The 18,469-nt window shown below is 41.0% G+C and overlaps 1 protein-coding gene across 1 annotated transcript in view; it reads left to right on the top strand.

The window, feature by feature from the left end:
- The window catches only part of PRKCH (protein kinase C eta), a 237,705-nt gene that overhangs the window by 62,403 nt on the left and 156,833 nt on the right, over window positions 1-18,469 (top strand). Inside the window, exon 2 of the mRNA XM_002753986.7 lies at window positions 9,224-9,287. Coding sequence (XP_002754032.1) covers window positions 9,224-9,287 — 64 coding nt within the window. The remainder of the gene's footprint in view (window positions 1-9,223; window positions 9,288-18,469) is intronic.

The raw sequence follows: 18,469 nt of genomic DNA on the forward strand, positions 1-18,469 counted from the left end.
GGCTGGTGCGGCATCAGCGTGAGATCTTCTTAACATCTGAATGTTGGCTTGATCTTCACTGTTTGTGTGACCTCACCCAATTCAGTAACTTCATGGAGCCTCTGGTTTTCCAGCTGTGCAATGAATGGTGTTGGTAATACTTAACTTTACAAGTGGTGAAGGTGAGAGATGATGTAGGTCAAGCACTTAGCAGTTGTCCAAGCTGAAGACATAGCTGTTATTTTTATTATTAGGAACACAGCCTCAGCCAGGCACAGTGGCTCACACCAGTCGTTTTAGCACTTTGGGAGGCCAAGGTGGTTAGATTGCTTGAGCGCAGGAGTTCAAGACCAGCCTGGGAAACATAATGAGACCCATCTCTACAAAAAATACAAAAATTAGCTGGACATGGTGGTGTGCACCCATAATCCCAGCTACATGGGAAACTGAGCTGGGAGGTTGACTTGAGCCCAGGGAACAGGGGTTTCAGTGAGCTGGGATTGTGCCACTACACTCCAGCCTGGGTAACAGAGCCAGACTCTGTCTCCAAAAAAACCCCCAAAACAAAAACAAAAACAACCCAACACAACCTCATTTTTCTTGTTAGGTTATTTGTAGAATTTTTTTCTTTAGGAATTTGAAATTGGTTAGAATATATATATAAAAATATATGTGAATTTGATTGCTCATTTTTAAGCCTGACAATTTCAGATGGAAGAGAATTATGAAATGCTTTATTATGTTTTTAGTTTCCTTTGTTATTTATCCCTAGACCAAGACTTACGAAAGCTGTAGAAAAGAGCCATCTAGCAAAGAATTTACATTTTGTCAACTTCCCTATTACCGAGGTTTGCTCAAAGCTGATAAAGTCTAGATGAACCTTCTATCTTTGCCCACAAAATTGTTTTTTTCTTTTAATATGCTAGATTCCTCTGCTTATTCCAGGCTGAAATGAATATTATGTAGCTAGAAGTTTCCTGCCTTTGATCAATTCTAATGGCTTTTGTGAAGGGAAATGGTTGTAAATTATTACCAGTTAATTAAATGAGTGTTTCTCTCAAGTCCTGTGTGCAGGTTTTTATCCAAGTCTGTTTAGAATCATGGAACATTAGAGCTAGAACATCTTTGGACAGCTCTTGTTTCATGGACAAGGAGACTCAGCCAGGGATATAAGTACTTTCCCAGCTCCTGCAAAGTGATGCCAACGAAAAGCAAACTTTGGCTGAGGATGTAGGAGTGGCTGTGCTGGGGATCTGGCTGGTACATCAAGCTAACAGAGTATAATTTCTAAGCAGTGAGCCCTTGTCATCCATATGTCACCAGTATTCCTTGGAGTGCTTTTATTTTTTACAAAGTGCTATCATGTAGGACTATTCTGTAGTAAATATTACCATTCCTATTTTTATAGGTGAGGAAATTGAGGTGGTCAGATGACCTTATTTAGCTCTTAGATCAACTCAATAGGTATGTATTGAGTGTTTACTTGGTTCAAGGAACTCTGCTAGGCTCCTTGGGAATGTAGTGTCAGATCCTGCTGGAATGGAGGTTATAGACTTACTGCAAGTGATGAGATATGTGTATGAAAATGTAAGTAAGTATTCAAGATATAGATAAGTGTTAATAGTAGTTGAGATGTGAATTTTGAGAACAGAAGGATCAATGTGAATACCAAGTCCTGGCACCAGTTTCTTCCTTCTGCTCCTGAAGCTGCGTCATCTTCTGTGCTCAGTGACCCATTCAACCTGCAGCCCTAGGAGCTCCTCTGGGGAATCTTGAGGACCTGGCAATTGTCCCGACCCTAGGAATCATTCAGTAAAGGTTTGAATGAATGAATGGATAGGTGCAGTGAAAAGGGACAGGCTTTCCAATCAGAGAACACGGCATGTGCAAAGGTGTGGCTGAATGATAGAACCAGGAGATGGGCCTGGCTAGGAGAGCTGGTTTTAAAAAGGGGTTCTTTTTTCTTCTTTTAATATTTTAACTTTCCAAAGTGACAATGGAAGGAAGAGAATTTTAAAAATGAAGTTTGGATAGTTGAGTGAGGAGGCAGCAAAAGGGGAGCCCAGGTGGAGCAGGGTGTGTTATTCTGAAGACACTGGGAAGCCAGTGGAGGGGGAAGCTGATGAGAGTAGCACTTTAGAAAAGGCTGGTGGTTTTTGGTGGCATGTCCCATGACTGCAGGAGAAAGGATGAGGAAGGAGTCCTGCCGTGACAGGGATCCTAGAGTGATGGAAGGAACAAAGGGCAAAACAGGCGGTCACAGTGCCTCGAGTCATAGTGGCTCCAGGATTTTAAGCCTGGGAACGCAGAAGAATGTAGTTCTAGTGATTCAGTGATGACCACTGGAAGCTTTAGGAGGAAACACGGGATTGGAGCCCTTTAAAGCTAGAATCAGTCCCTTAGAGAGAATCTAGCTTAGGCTTCCCAGATGGTGGTTCATTGTCTGGCTATATCAGAGTCACTCAAAGAACTTAAAACAGCAGATGCCTAGGTCCCATTCCCTTGCCCCAGAAAATTCAAAATCAGTAGATCACCTGTGAGGCCTAGGAATCTATATATTGAATCCCTCTCTGTGATTCTATGGTAAAAGAGGTTGAATGGACTTCCTGGTGTTACAGACTGGTCAGGGAAGAGCACCGGGACCCAGGTCTTCTCTGGTATTGCTATTACTCAGCCACAAGGTGGGAGATAGATAAGTTCAGATGGGGAGTGTAGTATCTGAGGCCACAGTGATTCATGTTCAACAGTGATGGCTCTCTGGGGAAGAGGTTACTTGGCATGAGAACTCAGTGTGTAGATGGCTCTGAGGATACATGTTGGGAATCATTCAGCCAAGAAATGCTTTCCCAAGTGGCTGCTGTGAACCAGGCACAGGGTTGATCTTCAGGGACTCAGAGTATAGAACAGAATAGTAGAAACAACATAAAGAACTCTAAAGGCTGAAGCTGTGTTTATATTTTGTTCTCTGAGCTGTATTGAGTTAATTTAGGTGTAAGTTACAACGTATGGGTTGAGATTCATTATTTTGGGTATGGATATCCAATTGTTCTAGCACCATTCGTTGACACTGAGTTTTTATACTTTTGTTCATTTGTCTATTTGTGTATAAGAATCACATTTTTTAAAAGACCAGTGCTTTCTGGGTTTCAACAAGTGCCCAGGCGTTGTTCTTCTTACCAAGAGAAGTGTTCTGTAGGGCAGGGGGTTAGTGTATCTACTGCTCCTTGAATGACTGTTACAGTAAGAATACTAAGTGTGTTCATTTCTATGTGAGGCTGCCCTAGACTGACCTCAGCTCTGTTTCTTGGACACTCTGTCAGTGCATTTAGCTGATGGTGTAGCTAGCCTGAGGCCTTGATTTGGGGATCCATAAAACTGAGAAGGGGAGTGAATGAACTGTGACTGAATTTGGGATCCAGTGAACCCTGTGACCTGGAACAACAAGGCAAAATATTGCAGAACAAAAAAATGAAGCACTTAGGTTTTTGTGAAGGTTTTGAGCCTGCCCACTGCACAAGCACAGGGTGTGGGAAGCAAAGCCTTATAGCACATAGAAAAGATGCAGAGGTTTTAGTTGATTGCAGGCTCAGCCTGGGTCACTGAGGCTTCTCAGAGCACCCATGCAGTCTCACTCCATCAGTAACGGGCAGTGTCACTGTCAGGATCGATGTTAGTGATAATCTCGCTCTCACTTGAGAAGGTCAGGTCACACGCTCAGGTTGATTTCACCTGTGGGGTGTGGAGAAATTGGGGCATGAAATACCAGAGTGGTGAAGGAGGAGAAAATCATGTTCTACATGAAGTTGCTGAAAGAGTTTGGGATACCCATATCTATTTTATTTATTTATTTGTTCCACCATTTTCTGTCCCCTTATATGCAAGGTGGGGTCTTCAGAGACAGGACATAATGACTATAACATGATGTGGGTTCAGCAGTGGTCTCCATAACAGTTGTGCAGTTGCCCACCTGTCTAAAAGAGGTTTGGGAAGGTCCCCCTATACAGATGGGTCCCAAATTGATGGACACACAGGAGTCTGACAAGTTAAAAAAAGGAAGAAAGGGTTTCCAGCCAGAAAGATCACATGCCCCAAATCACCGGGCACTAAGCTACAGATGGGTAATGTGTAATTTTCATAATTTTGACTATATTCCTTCGTATGCTGCTTAATTCATAATATGTTTGGTTGCTCTCTCAGAATAAATGAAATAACATGCCTCCCTAGAGAGTGTACAAGAATTAAGAGATGGGGATACAGGTTGTATGCAGCTGGAGTGATGGGAAGAGCTTAGGCTGAAAGGTAGGAGGGGTATAGTGTCTTGGGTTATGTGTTGAGAAAGAGAATTTGAACCTTATTGTGGAAAGGAAAGGAAACATGGATGGTTTCTAATTTAGGAAGCCACATGGCCAGATTTTAATTTTTGAAACTTGTTACTGGCACTAGCTGGAGGATGGTCGTCTGCAGATAGAAGCCAGCTAGAAGCCCATTAACAGAGGCCAGATAAGCCATGGCAGTAGGACTGAAGCAGGAGTGGATCTAGGAGATACTTAGTGGGCTTGTTGGGATCTGATAGCGATTGCACATGCTGAAGAGCTGGGCTTCTGATGTGGACTGCTGGATAAACACAGGGCTCAGGAGTGAGAGGAGGGCCAGGTAAGGGCGGTGTCCTGGAAGCAAGGAATGAGAGATTCATGAAGAGGAAGCTGTCAAGATCAGATGCAGCAGACAGATCAACTGAGATGAAGACAGACACATCTTTGTATCTGAAGCAGGATGTGATAAGAGTTGCTGGAGCTGTTTCAGAGCTGGTGGGACACAGGAAGGCAGAATGCAGGAGATGGCATGGATGTTATAGAGAGATGTGATAATTGTTGTCAAATATTTGATGTATTCCCTTTGGCTGACAATTTGGATATGTCTTTTGAGTGCAAGTGATAGAAACCTCTACTCAAACTGACTAAGACCAAAGGAATTTAGAGGCTAAAATAACAAAAAATCCCAAAGAATCAAGCAAGGCTTGATCTAAGGGTTTAAATGATGTCATGAAGAGCTGGTCTCTTCCTGTCCCTCAGCTCCCTTTCTTTGTTGGCATCATTGTGTAGCTCAGTGAGGGGACCACACAAGTGCCAGACACTCCCAAGTTTGTGTCCTTCCAGATTGAAGTTTAGCAGAAGCAAGATCTTGTCCCTTCCTTGTAGATCCAGGATTCCTAGTTGGACCTGCTTGTATTTTTGTGCCCAAACCTGAACCAGTAGATGCTGACGGTAGGGAGTTGTAGTTATACTGATAGTTAGATGGAAGGAATGTGCCTGCTCCAGGCCAGCTGTGCAGAGTTCAGTGCTCTGATCTGCTGGGCTTGGTCACATGTCTACTCTGGAGCTAGGGACAGAATCCCAGATGAGCCGTTTGGATTACATGTGAGGGAGGAGTAGTTCTCAAATAAAGCTCAAGTGTTATTCCCAGAAGGTGGAATGGATATTCTAGCTAGAGACAGTGTCCACTGGAGCTGTGGAGGACAAAACTAAGGTAAATGAATGGAAATTATTATCTTGATGCATTTGTGTTCATAGAGAAAGATCTGTCTGTGATGTACAGGAATGAATAGGCCAGCTGTTAAAGTAGTGACTTGGCTGTGCAGCCACCGTGAATAAATGATAACAGCTCATCACCAGTGGATAGAAAGAATGGATAACCTCCAAAGCCATGTTTTTCAAACTGTTTCTCTGTGACGCAGTAAGGTATACATCTTCACATTAAAACCCAGTGTACCCTCTTATATGTATACAAAACTACACACAAAAGTTACATGAAACAGTGCTTTTCCTTACTACCTGTGACATGTTTATATTTTCTGTTCTGTTTTTATTCTACTTAAAAATCCCTATTGTGGGCTGGGTGCAGTGGCTCACACCTGTAATCCCAGCACTTTGGGAGGCTGAGGTGGATGGATCACCTGAGGTCAGAAATTTGAGACCAGCCTGGCCAACACGGTGAAACCCTGTCTCTACTAAAATTATGAAAATTAGCTGGGTGTGGTGGTGCATGCCTGTAGTCCCAGCTATGTGGGAAGCTGAGATAGGAGAATCACTTGAACCCAGAGGTGTTCCAGCCTGGGTGACAGAGGAGACTCCCTCTCAAAAAAAAAAAAATCCCTATTGTGTGCAACCCACTAAATTGCTTTCATGTCTCTCTAAAAAGTTTCAACCTGCAGTTTGTAAAACCGTTCTAAGGTCCAGTGTCTCACCACATCGGCCCTATATGGACAACACTTTAGGACTGTGTTTAAATCTGGCTTTTCCACCATGATGGGTGGCATGGGTCAAAAATGCGGAAGGAAACCTGTTCTACTGGTGAGAGCTCCTGCTTCCAAGTGGTGGAGTCTCCTGCTGTCTGTCAGAGGAGCTCCTGACCCATCTTAAGGTGGAAAGGCCTTTGCGGGCCCTCAGGGAAGTATTGAAGGGAGTTTATGGGCTGGCTGTGGGCTGCAGGATGTGGAGCCGGCCAGGCAGTAACTCCGCCTGTGCCAGCAGTAATTCGTGTTGTGAGGTCGAATGTATGTGTATGCATGTATTCTCTGGCAGGCCTTTATATTGAAGATGAGGGAGTGGCTTTTAAAAATAACGTATTTTTGACTTGAAACAAGTCAAGGCAGGGAGTGGAGACAATTAGAGGTTGATGTCCTGTTTAGTCATCTCTCTAGAGAGCTCTATTTTCGGAGCTGTTCTATAAAGGTTCACAAGTGGTGTTAAGATAGTTAAGAGGATATTGTTAACAGTAGTCATGATGTAAGTAGCTGATTTGAACAGGGAGGTGATTTATAATGTGGTAACCATGTTGGTAACAGATTTTATGCAGAGAAAGAGAGGGTTGTAAGAAGAGGTTGTTATACAGGTAAAGCTTTCTGAATTGGAACAAAGCAGGCATCTTTTATTTTGGAAAGGTATACAGTCAGGGTGTGGTGGTGACCTAGGGTAAGTCCAGTGCATTTAGGGGGCTTTTGTCATGGGTAGATACAATTTTTTAAAAAAGCAAATAGTACTGTTAAGAATCTTTGAGATCAGCTGGGCATGGTGGCTCTCAACTGTAATCCCAGCACTCTGGGAGGCTGAGGCAGGGGTGTTGCCTGGTCTCAAGAGTTTGAGACCAGCCTGGGAAACATGATGAAACCCCCTTTCTAAGTCAGGCATGTTAGCATGTGCCTGTGGTCCCAGCTACTTGGGAGACTGAGGCAGGAAGATCACTTGAGCCCAGGAAGTTGAGGCTACAATGAGCTGTCAATCCAGCCTGGGTGACAGAGGGAGACCCTGTCTTAAAAAAAAAAAAAAAGAGTCTTTGAGATCACGTGTGGAGGCTGTTAGAAACGCTAGGTCTGTGCCAGGTGCGGCTCATGCCTGTTATCACAGTGCTTTGGGAGGCTGAGGTGGGAGGATTGCTTGAGCCTAAGAGTTTGAGACTAGCCTGGGCAACATAGTGAGATCTTGTCTCTACATACATACATACTTCCATACAGACATACGTATATACATAAGCAAATAAGCTGGGCATGGTGTCATATAAGCAAGCAAGCTGGGCATGGTGTCACATCCTATAGTCCTAGCTACTTGGGAGCCTAAGGCAAAAGGATCACTTGAGGCCAGGAGTTCAAGGCTGCAGTAAACTATGATTGTGCCACAGCACTCCAGCGTGGGAGCCAGTGAGACTCTGTCTCAAAAAAAAAAAAAGAAAAAAAATGCTAAATAATGACGCCGTAGACTTTTCAGATTGGAAGAGTAAGGCTCAGCATGGTAAAGGACCTTGCCCAGTGTCCAGAGCCAGCTGTGGCAGAATCAGACTAGGGTTCATGTCCTGGTCTAGTAGGGGCTCTTTCTACTGTGCCATGTGACTTATTTGCAGCTTATTTAAATTTACCTATTTGACCAAAAATGATCATCCGTGTCTCTACTCAAGCTTCTCTATAGGTCAAGCTTCTCTTCGGATGAAAGGTCAAAGGCAGAAATGGAGACACAGCCAAAACAAAAAAAGAGAAAAATAAAATAAAAATGGAGCCATGGGCTGAATCTGAAAAGATTTATTTAAGAACAATTGTAAATTCATGTATTTGAGTCCACAAGAGACTCATAATGCAAGGCCTAGAGGTGTTCATGGATAGTGAAGTTAGCATGTGGTAGGAAGAGGGGAGTCTGCCCACCTAAGCTAGTGGTGATCAGAACAGAGCCAGAGGGTGCTATTCATCCTGGGCGCCATGCTGCATGGGGTCTTCAGGAACTGGAGTATATGCAGAGGATGAGACCACATGAGACGACTTCAAGCTGCATGGCTTGCAGAATGCATGTCTTGATATTTCAGCTGATAGGTAATTTCAGGTTATGTTGATACTCCCATGATTAGTCAAGAGTAGCAGCCCTGCACTGTGACTCATGCCTGTAATCCCAGCACTTTTGGAGGCTGAGGCGGGCAGATCACTTGAGGTCTGGAGTTTGAGATGAGCCTGGCCAACATGGTGAAACCCCATCTACACTAAAAATTACAAAAACTAGCCAGGCGTGATGGCACACTCCTATTATCCTGACTACTCAGGAGACCAAGGCAGGAGAATTGCTTGAACCCAGGAGGTGGAGGTTGCAGTGAGCTGAGATCGTGCCACTGCACTCCAGCCTGAACAACAAAGCAAAACTCCCTCTCAAACAAACAAAAAGAGTAGTGAATGCAAGGCTCCTAAACTTCCTTCCCCAGTGCTTCCTTGATTGCCTAGACTTTGGTAGAAATATACAGCAGAGACTCTTTATACTATTTACTCCATAAAACTAAAGATTTGCAGTTGACCAAGCTACATGTGTTCATTACCTTGTATCTTCATTATTTCTCTATTTCATATTCTTGCCATGTGGCTTAGTAAAATGCTGCTTTTATAAGCCATATGCATAAGATATGGAGGTCTCAAAAACAATCACCAAGTATATGGAGTGCCTCTCTATATTATGATAAGCCAAAAATGAGGGAGAATAAAATTCAAGAGGAAGGAAACTGAAAAAAATGCAGTTTCTTTTAGATTTGCTTTTCAATCTTTACAGTTTTTTGAGGTTTTACTTGTTTGCCTGCCCCTCTACTGTTTAATGAAAGACTTAGATTTATTTGATTTGTGGCTGTGATTTACACATTAGGTCTCTCTGTGATGAATTGTTTAAGGCCCACAAAAAGTATTTTAATACTAAAATATAATATACAAATTTTTTTCTCTTTCTAGGTGGATCTTGAGCCAGAAGGGAAAGTATTTGTGGTAATAACCCTTACAGGGAGTTTCACCGAAGGTAAGAATGAGTTTTGGGTGGTTTCCAGATTACATGTAATCTCGGTTTATACTCAGTAGGAATTTCTATCATGGAAATTATTAAAAAGAGCATGTTGTAAGAGATGCTTAAAAGAATCACTTTCTTAAGTTGGGCTGGCTAGTATTTTGTTGGCCAGTGGTCTCTTGGTTCAGGTTGCCAAATTAAATATATTTGCTAAATCTGGCAATCTCACATTTCATTTAACACAGTCACCAGGTTTTTGTTTTTATCCAGTGTCATTGTAGCTGAATGGTTTTTGCCTCTTTTTGGTTCATGACTGTGGAACTCTACTTTAGATCTTTGGTTTTGTGCCAACTTTTAGTTTGCCCATGAATGTCTACAAAAGAAATTTAGGGATCCAGTTATGTTCTTCATAATATCTGTCTCATTTGTGACCTGTAAGGGATTCTCATCCTATCTCTGGCTACCATATTCCCTATACCCTCATCCAATATATGTTTTAAATGGAGGTAAAATTTATATGGGGGTGAAATGAAAGATCAGAAGTGAACAATTTGAATTTTGACAGATGCATATAACTGTGTAACCAACAGCCCAATCCAAGATACAGGACATTTCTGTTGTTGTGAACATTTCCCTGTACCCTTTTTAATGCCCTGCTCCCAAAGGCAATAAATACATAAAGTGCTTTCATTTCACCACAGGTTAGTTTTACCTACTCTAGAAGTTCATGTAGGTGGAAATATACAGTATATTCTCTTTTGTGTCTGGTTTCTTTCACTCAGCATACTTTCAAGAAGATTCATATCATTGTCTATATCAGTATTTTTTTCACTTTGTTTCTGAGTAAAATCCCATTATATAAATGTAGCACCTATTTGTTTACCCATTCTCCTCTTGGCGGACTTTTGGGGTTTTTCCTGTTCTTGTCTATTATGAACAATGGTTTTATTAACCTTCTTACACATAAATTTTTCTTGACATAACACTTCATTTATCTTGGTTGATTACACAGGAGTGGAATTGTGGGTAATAAAGTAGGTGTATGTTAAACCAAATGGTTTCCAAAGTGGTTTTATTACACTCCTACCAACAACGTATGAGAGTTCCAATTACTCCGTATCTTTTTGCTTTGCTTGGTATCTTTTATGTACAGAGAAAAATGAGTCTGTTTCTAGCCTAGTCAAATAAAATGAATGTAGTGTTATGGAACGTTTTTAATAAAACATTGTCATCATGCACATAGAACGTGGATCAGCTATGGTAGAATGAAACACAGCAGTGAGAAAAGAGGCCAGAAGGAGGAGTGGGTAAGATTCTGAATGAGCTGAATCACCTCTCTGCCTTAAGTTATAAGGGACCAGTGAAGTAAGGTGATGCATGTTAGACCAGGTCTGACTGTGCCATAATCATTACATGACTTTTTTAGAGCCATGCCAACTCTCTAGGACTAAATGCTTACCAAATACATCTGGTTGTTCTCATTGTATTTATTTCTTAGTTTCAGTGATAAGAAGAATGAAATAGTAAGTCATATTGGGGGTGAGTTCTTACTAGGTCATTGCAATTGTTTCTTTCAGAGCTGACCTTGGGTAAAATTGTGAGATGAGTTTGTCTTTGGCACTTTCACCTTTGCTTTAAGCTAGTCCTTTCTGCCTACAGTGGTCTCTTACTGCAGTAAGAAGTCCAGTGGTCTCTGTCCAGAAAGAGTTGCTGATAAGGAAGACAGTGAATTCATAGGCTAATTCACACTAAAGTGTTGGAGATTGATGTCTTAGTCCTCTACTCCTCTTAGGTGTGTTTGCATATTTTAAAAGATGCTGGAAGAGCTGCTTTATCCATGAGAAATAGACTTCTAATGCTGACATTTTAATGTTGAAATCTATAGGGGGGATATATTTTAGGAACCCCAGAACTATTCTCTGTGTCTCTGTGGGTGCATTGTTTTTTCAGTTTGGCTCCTAGACTGGGGCTCAGCTTGAGCTTGGTCGTTGCTGCTGCCTTTCAATCACTGCTCCCTTGTCGCATGCAGAGGACGTGATGGCTGCCTCTCTGTGTTAAGTAAGAAGGAAATGGAGCCCCCCCTCCATGTGTCTGTCACAACTGTGGCAGAAACCTGGGCCTGGCACTGTAAGCATGTCCCTAACTTGGCCTTGCTCCTGGAAGTCACCTTAGATTATGCCCAGCCATAATATGACAGGTTGGCTGTTGAACATTAGGAGCTCTGGTTCCTATCTTAGATACTGAAAGCCTTCATGGAAAAGCAGTGTAAGGTCAGGCCTTCCCAGTGTGTTTTGGACTATGAAAAGGGCATTGTCCTGGCATCCTGGAGGCATTGTCAAAGCTCAGGAAATGCTGGCTGATCCTCAGTCTGTCTCACAGGATTGTCTTGAAGGTCAGATGATATAATAGATAGGGAAGTTCTTTGCAAACTATAAAGTACTATGTGAAGGGATGTTAGTGCGGTTTGAATTTCCATGTTCCTATTGTCATAGCAAGGAGATCCCAGTCATTTCCCCTATCCCTGCCCTGGTACCATCTTGTATACTCAGCAGGTTTGTTTTATCTTAACATTGACTTTATTTTAGGCCAGGCATGGTGTCTCATGCCTGTAATCCCAGCACTCTGGGAGGCTAAGGCAGGCAGATCACTTGAGCTCAGGAGTGTGAGACCAGCGTGGGCAACATGGTGAAACACCGTCTCTACAAAAAAATACAAAAATTAACCAGGTGTGGTGGCGCACACTTTGTAGCTTCAGCTACTAGGGATGCTGAGGTGGGAGGATTGCCTGAGCCTGGTAGGTGGAGGTTGCAATGAGTTGAGATCGTGCCACCGCACTACAGCTTGGGTAATGGAGTGAGACCTTGTCTCAGAAAAAAGAAAAGACTTTACTTTATACAAGAAGCCTCAAGAATTTCTTGGACAGTGACTGGCATAATGTTGGCTTATCTCCATGCCTGTTTTCATGATCTCCTATGGAGGTTCTGCCATAAGCTCACATTCTATAATCTCCAAGCTCTCCTTAAAAAAAATTACTTAAATTGAGCTATGGTCTATGATATACAGGACTGGTATTGGGGCTAATGACTGCTGCTTAACTCATTCACTCTCATTTTTTCATCTTTCATTAATTATACTGAATTAGCTCAGGCAAAAACATTTTTGTTAAATGTAAGACATGATTGAGAAATGACATGAGAAAAATATGCTGGGTGCAGGCCTATAATCACGTCATAGATGCTGGAGAGATAAAGATGAACAAGACACAGATACTCTCACAGGAGCTCATAGGAGGGAAGGCAGATACAAATTATGTGTGCACTTCAGGGAGCCAGGTCCCATGGCAGGGATACGTCCAATGCACATGGGACTATGTAATCAATTTGGCTAGAAGCATTTAGAGAAAGCTTGTCAGGAGAGGTGATGTTTAAAGCAAGTCTGAATGATAAATAGGACGATGCCTAGAGGGGAACAGAGTTCAAGACGGGGAGGCAGTTTGTACAGGAAGCGAAAAGGAGTGTGGAGGTGCTAAATGTGGGTGCTATGGAGGAGCTGAAGATAGGGGAGTGGGATGGTGGGATGTGGCCAGAAATTTGGGAGGGCTTATGTGTGGGCTTTCTCAGGACAGGCTGAGTTTGTTGGTTCCACCAGAGTAATTATACAACAATGTCACCGTTCACTTTCAAAAGGGTGAGAGGTCAGACAACAAATTGCACGTTCACTTTTAGGCTAGTAGAAACGATGGGGTACCAGTGAAAGGTTTTAAGCAGAGATCTGATTTAGTGGCAGTAAGTTCAAGAGTGGGAAAGGGGTGTTAGTTCAAAAGAGTAGATTTAAGGTATGGAGAGCCATTAAAGAGACTCAAAAGGTTGTCTCAGGGCAAGATTATTAGGGCCTGAATTAAGTTGGAATATGTAGGGGTGGTGAGGACAGCTTTGAGAGATGTCTGCATAGTAACATCAGTAGGAATTGGCAATCCATTGGATGTGGGGGATGAAGAAAGAGGAGTCTCAGATGATACTCAGATGGTGCCTCAGTGTCATCTACCGGGGTAGAAACCAGGGGAAGATGATTAATTCAGCTTTGGACAAGTGGAGTTTGGGGGGTTTGTGGGAAATCTAAGTTGTGATGTCTAGGAGAAATTGGAAATAAGATTCCGGAGTTTGGAAAGATGCCTGGGCCTGAGATGTAGCTCCAGGTGCCAGGTGGAAGACAGGCACATGGATAAAGAGGGAGCTCTGTGAAGCGTTAGAATTTAAGGACTTTGGCTCATAGATTGTAATTTATCAAACCAACCAAAACTATATTGAAGGTTTACTTACCGAACACCCATTTTGCTAATATATTACTTGTGCATTAGTATCTGAGTGCTTGCTGTATGCCAGGGACTGTTTCACCAGATGGTTTACTATCTTCCAAATTGGCACCAAAATGTTTGATAATGGAGTTTGAAGAAAGAACAGAACACAAATAACTTTGAAAGGTAATGTTTGGATTGGTGGTTACAGTGGCTTCTTCAAAGTTTGTTGCCACAGTGTACTTACTGTGTACAGGTTTATGCTTAATGCAGGGGTAAAAAGAACAGATGAACCTACCCAAAACACAGTGAGGGGTCTTCATTGAACTCAGATAGATCAAGAAAAACTCTTTTACAATCATTGCTTTGTGGAAGTCTCTCACAGATCTCAATGTGTAACGTTATCAACTGGATCAGAATCCTCTCACTGTTGTTCATCTTGTTAAAGGTGTTGTCACTCTCCATCATGTGCAGAATTCCCCTAGGTACTGAGACAGAAGTAAAAGTGATTTATTATTTTGAAAAATCTGCCTAATGTCAATCTTTATTCTATTGTAACTAAGTCTTTCTGGAGCTAAGAACTGGATCTGAAGTCTGATCAAATTGAAATTATTGTAGTGATGAAACAGCCCTGGATTTTTAATGTAGCCTTTAGGTGCTGACATTGTGGCCATGTATATGATTGTCACTATGTTGGATTAGTTTTTAACTGGAAGAGCAGAGTGACAAAAAAAAAAAGAATAGATTGAAACAATGAACAATGTAAACAGATGAAAATGTGTTAAACGAAATTCATAACTGCTTTAATTGGAAGAAAAACAACAGAAAGAAAAGTATGACATCATCTTGTGTGAGGACAAAAAGATGTAGCTGGATTATTATGCTATTAAGAAATATGGTATAAGATTTTATGATTCAAAGAGAACATCATTCGCAGTAAATGAGGTTTGCTTGGAATCAGGGAAACTCAAACTTAAATGGCTGGCCCACAAAGCAACAGCCAAGCATGACGTGTCTCCTGATGGAAGCCCACACAACACCATGATCTTGCCAAGAAGTTGAGGAAGTCTTGCTAAAAAATCAAGTCTAAGTCCAGCCAGGCTTCCAGATCCAACCACCAGTTTAGTGGAAATACAGGGGACAGAGGAGCATTTTAAATTACACCATGGGATGTAATCAGCAAAATCCAGACTGTGGAAAAATTTTACAGGAAAAGAGATTTGATTTCTTCTACCACACATTGGAAGAAAAAAGTAAAGGAAAGAGAACCAAAATAACAAGAGAGAGGCCTATTAATCATTTGCAATATATGGACCACCTTTTATCCCAATTCAAAGGCAAATTATCAAAGGAACATTAACTCCCAGGAGGCAAGTGAAAAAATGGAAACAGTTCTTGGATTTGTGATGATATTATGGAATTGTTGATGTTATTTAGGTGTGATTGTGGTATCGTGGTTGCTTAAAACAAAAAGAACATCCTTCAGAAATACACTTAAAAATATTTACTGATTATATGATACCACATCTGGGATTTACTTCAGAATAATGCAGAGCTGGGCAAAGGGGATGGGATAGAGTTGAAACCCGATTAGCCATGAGTTGTTTACTGAAGCTGGGTGACGGTTATGTTTTGCATGTGGTTTATTATACCATTCCACTTTTGCACGTGTTTGAAATTTTCATTAAGTTAAAAAGTAAAATAAAATGACAAATTTCAAGAATATCTGCTTTTTAAAAACCAGAATCTGGGTTATGACATCAAAACAATGCTTGAACTTGAACATGTTACCTGTTTTCATTTACAAATTAAAGCTGGAGGGTTTTTAAATGTATATATTTTATCCATAATTCTCAATTTTTATGTATTATGAAAAGGTAAGTTAAAAAGTTTAAATGACTAAAGTGCAGTGCTGCAGAAAGATTTTTTAAAATGCCAAATAAATAATAACCTGTGAGTCAAAAACTGCAGGTAGGAAGATGTGAGTAAGAGAATTCCTTTTGTTCCATCATAAAGTTCTCACTCACAATGAATGACAAGTAGATCATCTCCTACCAACACTTACATAACATTTTGCAGTTGCAAAGTTGAAAGATAGTTTCCTAAAAGAATAAAGTTAAATCAGAAGTATTAATGGTAGAAGTATCTTTATAAAGACAGTAAGACAAGAGTTCTTAGTGTACATGTTATTTCCCCAGAGTTCCCAAAGCAAACATAAGCATATTCTAATTTATACCAGTTTTGGGGGAAGAAAAATGTCTTCAAAAACAAAACCCTGACGAAGAACCTGTTATTTGTGAATTCGAAGCTTCTTTAGAAAAAAAGACCCTTTACTTCTGCTACAACCTTGAATTGTTCCCTTATTAGAGACATTTAATATATAACTTGGAGCGGATATACATTTCTCCTGGGCAGACGATGGGAAGGCACTTAAATTTTGGCATCTGCTTTTTCTTTCTGCTAAGGTAGTGCCCAGTGGTGCAGAGTAAGAGTCTGATCTTTTCTTTTTGCACCACTGCCTCAGTTTTTAGCTCACATTTCTTGTGTCAAACCCACTGATTTACGAATAATTATGTTCTCTGCTAAATCATTGTGGCACATGGAGCAACAGGCAGATGAAGCGTGTGTTACTGCTTTGAAGCTACAGCCCACAGTTACCCACTGTATCTAACGCTTCTGATGCATGTCATTTTTCAAGAGAAAAAGTAGATCTCTGCTGGTAGTTGATTTACAGCATTCCTTTCTCAGGTTTCAAGTGGGTGAATCACGAGGTCAAGAAATCCAGATCATCCTGGTCAACATGGTGAAACCCCGTCTCTACTAAAAATGCCAAAAATTAGCTGGGTACGGTGGCGCATGCCTGTAATCCCAGCTACTTGGGAGGCTGAGGCAGGAGAATTGCCTGGACCCAGGAGGCGGAGGTTGTGGTGAGCCGAGATCGCGCCATTGCACTCCAGCCTGGATAACAAGAGCGAAACTCCATCTCAAAAAAAAAAAAATTTAACTTAAAAAAATTAATTCTTTTGGCTTATTAGCCTGAAGAATGAGTGACCACTTTAGTTTTTGTGTGTGTTTTTTGCTGGTTTAAGCAGTTGCGGCTATCAGGCTGAAGACAGGGAAGGAGAGAAAGAAAGGAATCACGGGAATAGAGAAGAGGAACTGGAAAGGGACAAACGATGTTTTTAAAGAATTGAGACTGATTATCCCATGTCGTAGAGGCTCGCTCCTCTTCTCCATAACATCCAGCTCATTTGTTGAATGCCTTCTTAGGACCAGACATTGGAGTAGTCTTGTAATTTAGCAAATAGCAATGGGAGCCCTCATTTTATTTTATTTTCTGGTAGATGATAGTCTCTTACCTAGTAATTGAGTACCTCTACGTGTTCCTACCATGCTATACATTATTTCATTTTCTCTCTATAACACATTTCTGAGGCTGGTGTAATTTTCAGTATGCAAATGGAAACCAGACTCAGAAATACTAATTTGCTATGATCTTTCCTAGATAGTAAGTGGCAGAGCCCAGACACAAGCTCAGATTGCAGTGCTGGGGTCCAAGATTTTTCTATACCATCCAGCTATCTAGAGGACTGTAGGGGGCAGCATTTTAGTTTTTTTTTTTTCTTTATTTCATCTTAGAGGAAAACTGTCCTCAGGGTAGTATAATCCCACCCTCCAGAGAGTCTTGTCTTTTGGGACGATGTCCTTTGCAAGGCTTCCCTTGGGTTCCTCCTCCTTAAACCTGAGGACCAACATTCACCCAGGAAAGGGGCAGCGTTCTCAGATATCAGGCATGAATGGGCCAGAAAGCTCTAGGTAGATTGAGTTTAAGATTTGCTCAAGTTTTGCTGTCAGTACGTTCTCTTAATGTACATCTTAAGTTAGAACTCAGAAGATAAATAAATACAATCAGTGAATTCAGCATAGGGTGGTATGATAGCTATATTTGCCTATTTATACCCCAGTCATCATTGGCTTCACTGTACCTACTTCTCTTGTTTTGACTGACTATGAAGGAAAAAAAATTAAGTGGTGGCTTTGTTGGAAATTTTCAAATTCGTTTTCAAAGTGAGATCCTGCAGATTTCTGAGAGTTCCAGACATATTTTCAGAAAATCTTCAGTTCAAAACTTTTTTCCTTATGATATGAAGATGTGATTCATCCTTTTTTTCCCCCTACTGTTTGACATTTGCCCCAATGGTGCAAAAGAGAAATGGTGGGTAAAACCATGGCACCAAACTATAAAGTCATCATTGTATTCTTGATTGTCACTTGGAGGAGGAAAAAAGCTATTATCACTTAAGAATGTCTTTGATGGAACAGTAAACATTTTTCATGTTATTAAAGCTCAACCCTTGACTCTATATTTGTAACATTCTGTGTGACAAAATGGGAAATATGCTAAAAGCATTTCTGCTTCATACTGAAATACCATCGTATCTCAAGGAAGAGCACTTGTATGATTAAGTTGTTAGCTAAGCTAGCCACTTTTTGCATGGAACACCATTTTTAATTTGAAAAAATGACAGACAAACCATACTATGGTACTTGCAAATTTGTCAGACATTTTCTGACAAACAAATGAACAACTTCTAAAAAACAAATGAACTGAGCCTGTTACTTCAAGGAAAACAACTGCAAGTATTTGGTGCCAGTGATAAAATCAGAGCCTTCAAACCATAATTAGAATTTTGGAAAGTGTATATCCACCATTGCGAGCTTAACGACTTCCCAGTACTTAGTCTTTTCTCATGAGCTTGTTGTTATTAACAATTGTAATTTTAAAAAATTGTGTTATGAGATATGTCAGCATTTAGAAGATGACTTCCAATGATTCAGTGAACACATATTTTCACATGGCCAATATGAGATGTTATAAAATCATGTATGGGTCAAGGATCCC

Source organism: Callithrix jacchus, chromosome 8 (assembly GCF_049354715.1).
Source record: "Callithrix jacchus isolate 240 chromosome 8, calJac240_pri, whole genome shotgun sequence".
Classification (NCBI taxonomy): Eukaryota; Metazoa; Chordata; class Mammalia; order Primates; family Cebidae; genus Callithrix; species Callithrix jacchus.